The sequence below is a fragment of the Pseudoliparis swirei genome, chromosome 12, assembly GCF_029220125.1.
Source record: "Pseudoliparis swirei isolate HS2019 ecotype Mariana Trench chromosome 12, NWPU_hadal_v1, whole genome shotgun sequence".
Lineage (NCBI taxonomy): Eukaryota > Metazoa > Chordata > Actinopteri > Perciformes > Liparidae > Pseudoliparis > Pseudoliparis swirei.
The window spans coordinates 19,394,759-19,399,605 of NC_079399.1; the positions used below are offsets into that span (position 1 = coordinate 19,394,759).

Here is a 4,847-nt window from a genome sequence, read left to right on the forward strand (position 1 = left end):
CGGGGCCCTCCTTCGTGGTGTTACACTGGTGTTGCCATTAGTGACAGCACCTTTTTGGAAACGTCAAACGTCCCAGTTATTGCTGCAAAAAACACTGAATCATTTGTTTTATTGTAAAAACAAAAAAGCATCTGCCAAACTGATTTCAAAAGACTCTTTCCACAATTAACACTATTGCATGTAGTGAGTGAATTAGCAATAGACAGGTTTGTGGCTCCTGCAGGGTGAAAGGGGCCACAATCACTGTCCCATTATACGCAGCCATGTGATGTTCCGCTCCTCTGATAAATTGAGGAATAATACATGGCGCAAGTAGAATTACGTCCCCCACAAGTGTACATCAAACTGGTTGCACGGCATCACCTTGAATTCTTCTCTAGAGCACGTGAGGAAGCAGTTAATGATAGGAGGGAAGTGTACCTTTATCAGACAATATTTTTCATCTCACCAGTGATTGGAAATAGTATTTTTCATCAAACAACTTCGAGCAATCTGTAGTCAGGGGAACTACAAAATCAATATATATTTTTTTGAAATTAAGTCAAAGACACTAGTTCAGGTCCTTCTGCTCCCATCATGCAACCACAACAATAGTTGCTACTGAAACAGACATGTTTAATACGACTCTGGGTAAAACCCTGCGCTCCTCTGGCAAACAAAAACATTTGTTGTTGGCGTTCCACTCAGGAAATGAAGTGTGCCTGTAGATGGTGCTTGAGTAGCCGTCCCATCACTCAGTTCAGCTGCCGTATGATGGTGTTAATGTCCGTGCTGCGAAATCCGGGATTTCCCAGGTCCTTCAGGAGCCCGGCCTTGTCCGTAGCGGCGTGACGAGCTACCGACAACCTGAAGGGCAACAGGAAGTTGTTGGCAACCCGGAAGCCACTGCCGACAGAGTAGATCTCGTGTATGAGGTCCTCGAGGCAGATGATGCCATGTTTACCTGAGAAAAAGACATTGACAATTTAAATGAATTTTTTCGGAGTGAGATATTAACGACTTTAAATAATGACGTTGCCGTGTTAATTATTATTGTTTCTGGGGGAAGGAGACTAACCCATGTGCTGCTCGATGAAGGTGTTGTCAGTTAGCGGGACCCTCCTCTTGCCAATCCTGGTCTGACCTCGCTTCAAAATGAGCTCACGGACAGACTTTAAATTGGGAAAACTAGTGGGGGAGAGCATGATGATTAAGATACAGAACAAACCTAAAAAGTTGATCCGAGCTGAAGCTACTCACCCCCAGGCCACATAGGGCTCCACCGTCTTCATCATGGCAACGGAGGTCTTGTTGATCCTGATGAAGGCCCCGCTGAAGATCTTCCTCAGCTTCATCATCTGGACCACCTTCATCACTTTGGGGCTGACACCTTTAATCCTGAAGGGGAGAGATCGATAAGTGTTGACCGAACCGAAGCAGCGTATTCTTGTGTACATATAAAGATGTAATCTAAAAGATCTGTATCAATTCTATTGGCTACAATGAAAAGAAAGCAGAATAAGAAACGGCGTCTCTGCTTTTATTGATCTCCTCTCTGTGCCAGTACTACAGATGGCACCGTCGTGTATTCTGACACGACCGCTCAGCAATAGTAATTTAATTCAGTCAATCATGTTTATGCCAGTGCACTATAAATACCTAAAAGCACAAGCAGAGCAGAATCAATAATACATATATATTTTTTTTAAATGCTTGACTGATCAAATCCTGATGAAATTCAGCAGTATGGAGCACAGCAGCCAAAGCAACTGCCACTTATACTTTTTTTTTAAACAAGGAGGCCAAAGACATTTTAAAGAGGGTTTGGTTATAACATTTAAGTACATTAAGGAACGGCTTAAACCAATAGGATATTTTTATTAGATTCAAGGCAAAAAAAAAATGTTTGCAAAACACATACCTGCAAACTCATGAGGGGTGAACAAGGTGACGGGGGGAGGGTGCTGGTGACTTTTGTCGCCACACCACATCCATGTTGTATGAACTACGGTCATTTGATTGTTCTGACCACAAATCTAGATAAAAATAAACATTTTAAGAACAATAGGTCTTCCATTCTGACTAAGTCAGTGATCGGGCCCTATAATAATCGTAATAAATATAAATTGGCATTATATATATATAATATGGTCATTCATGAACCAACTTCCTTTTTTTGTCCTGAACAAGTCTTCAAGTCTCGCGTGCTCTGCTGAGCCATGAGTCTGTTCCTCGAGTCTGTTATGTCTTTACCTGGCTGTCACGATCTTCAAGACCATACCTGCCATAAAAATCATGATACCAGATTTCAATACAATACCATAAAAACAATATGATACCATAAATACGATACTGGTATATTTATCTATAATAGTAATAAATAAAATATCTGTATGCTTCACTTTTTACCAACTTTTTCAACACTTAAAATGGCAGTAATATTAATATAAGCCTACAGCAAGCTATGAATGAAACTACATGGTGCCATCATAACATTGATTGTCCTTTAATCAGTATCTGACCAGATGATACAGAGTTCCTTCAGTATGAGCAATTGTAGTTACATAACTTTACTGACTGTCTGCATTGCAGACAAAAGCCAAAGACAGTCGGCAAAAGCTCCGCCACTTCACTCGCTGTGAGAGCTGCGCAGCGCGTGCAGACAGCTTGACACGAAGCGGAGCAGTGCGCTCTGATCTCGCTCTTTTAATAAAGTATTGATACAAAAAATATGCTAAATCATATTGTTTTTAACGTACGGATACCTTGTTAGTATCGATAAACTGCAGCATTACAGCAGTAGATGTAGCAGGCTGACATTCAAGCTAACCCGAAGCCCCCAAACGCTGTCGACATCTTAACGCCGATTAGCCAAGACTCGACATGATACATCAAAGATGTTTTATTGCGAAGATCAAAACATCGCATTTTCTCCGTGTCTCAATGCAATCTCATAAACGCCGGCCGGCCAGTTGACCCCCCCCCACCCCAAACCAAAAACTCTTCGGATCTACACGAATCACGAGGATGACCTATTTTGATTTCAAAACGGTGACTTTCACCGAAATGTGACAAGTTTGCAGGTATGAAAACAACGAAACAAATTGAAAACAGTTTCAGCCACTGATGAATTCCCATATGATCCTGTCACATGGCCAAGGCTTTCTGTGTGTACGTGTACATATAGAAAGGCACATTCTGCTCTGAAAAGATCCAAAACACTCACTGTCTGATGCGAACTGCGAAGGCCAGCTTGTTCTTGGCGGGGGGCAGCGGGGTTCTCGGTCTGTTCTTGGATCTCTGGATACGCGTGTCATCGCGGTGCTTCCTGTGGCTGTCTTTCATGAAGTCCTCCAGACGCTTGAACTTCAGCGGCTTGCCTCTACACACCTGGAAATCAGACAGACAGTATGTGCAACTAAAAAACAGGCAGCCGGTGTGTGTAGAAATGGTGTTTGACATTTACGTTTTGCTCACGTTGCAGAGACACTTTGTGATCATCACGTACCTTTCTCTTCTCAAGCAGCGCGAGCTTGGCTTGCGTGGCTTTGATGGCCTGGTACGCTTTCCTCTTCTTCAGGAGATACTCGGGTACGAGCTTGATCACTTTCTTTGGTCTGATAACAAGGCACACGCACACACAAAGGGAAACTTTATGAGAAACAGACTTTGAAGAGTCCAGCTAGAGGCACGTCGTCCGAACCGCGACCAGAATACGAGAAACAGCATTTCAACCGCGCTCAACGAGTGCCGAATATTGGCAAAATATTGCGCGAGCTCCGCCATGCCCGCGTCTTCGTAATGTACACTCGGACTCATGTGAAATCCAAAAACCCTAGAATCAGCCATTTTATCACCATCGACCAGATCAATATTGGTTTCTATAGAAATATGAATGCATGTATATCTTACAGACATTTTAAACCAGGCAAGTCCATGTAGAGAAAGAACAGATGGACTTAGATAAGATAAAATCAACAAAGCGTTCACATACTCATCTTCCGCCATGGTGAATTCGGGAGACTCTAGCGTCGCTCGGTGATGACGTAGTAGACCACTCTTGTTTTTTGTTTTATTTCCGGCGGACTGGCGACTGTACCGGCCTCTTCTGCCGCCCAGCGGTCAACAACATACGTACATGTCAATGATTTCCAGTTGATCTATTCTACCGACCTGACTTTCAGTGCAATACTTCATCGATGCCTCTTTAATGGTGTATAATAACAACGTCATGGTCGTGGTATTGTTGTACCCATTCGCCTTCACGCCCGCCTTCTCCGTGTGTTGTTATTTATAGACTATGGTAGCTACTAATTATGGCACATTATTCTCCCTATTATTTTGTAAGAGGACTTTTATATTCTAGTGAATAGTCAGCAAATAATGTAGAAAGCTTTCTCCCATGGGGTTTCTGGGTCAAAGTAACGGTTGTGAGGGAGGGACAAAAACAAGCTTTTAATTGTCAACAATCCTGTTTAGTGGCAAAAACAAGCACTTTTAGTGGACGCACATTGGCAGGTGAGAAGTTGCCCGAGCTATTACACCGCAGCCCAATTAGGAAAAGACCGTTTTTTTTAGGTTGAAAAACAAAAAGGTACTTTGCTCTGTTACAGGGAAAAAAAATCCAAATGTGGTTCAGAGGGGGAAACAGGCTTGTGGATGTTGCTGCGACTCCTCTCTGGTCCAGACCAATAAACTATCCATATCCTTGACTTACCTCAACCTCTAATGAATCAAAAAGAATCAACAATAAAAAGATGACCTTCTACATATGAGTCAGGAGGCTCAGCGCTAAGCTCACAGATGTGTGTGTGTGACACGACGACAGGTGCTGCAGGTAAACAGCTTAGACAGGATGCAAAAAGGCC

At 42.8% G+C, this 4,847-nt stretch overlaps 1 protein-coding gene across 1 annotated transcript; it reads right to left on the reverse strand.

Annotated features, from left to right (window-relative positions):
* Positions 1-90: 90 nt before the first annotated feature.
* Positions 91-4,042, reverse strand: rpl7l1 (ribosomal protein L7-like 1). Its single transcript, XM_056427771.1, has 6 exons — positions 3,974-4,042; positions 3,488-3,596; positions 3,206-3,369; positions 1,240-1,377; positions 1,058-1,167; positions 91-943 (listed from the first exon to the last, which is right to left on the reverse strand). Exons 1-6 carry the CDS (start codon positions 3,985-3,987, stop codon positions 735-737), a joined length of 744 nt encoding a protein of 247 aa, XP_056283746.1. The 5' UTR covers positions 3,988-4,042; the 3' UTR covers positions 91-734.
* Positions 4,043-4,847: the final 805 nt, after the last annotated feature.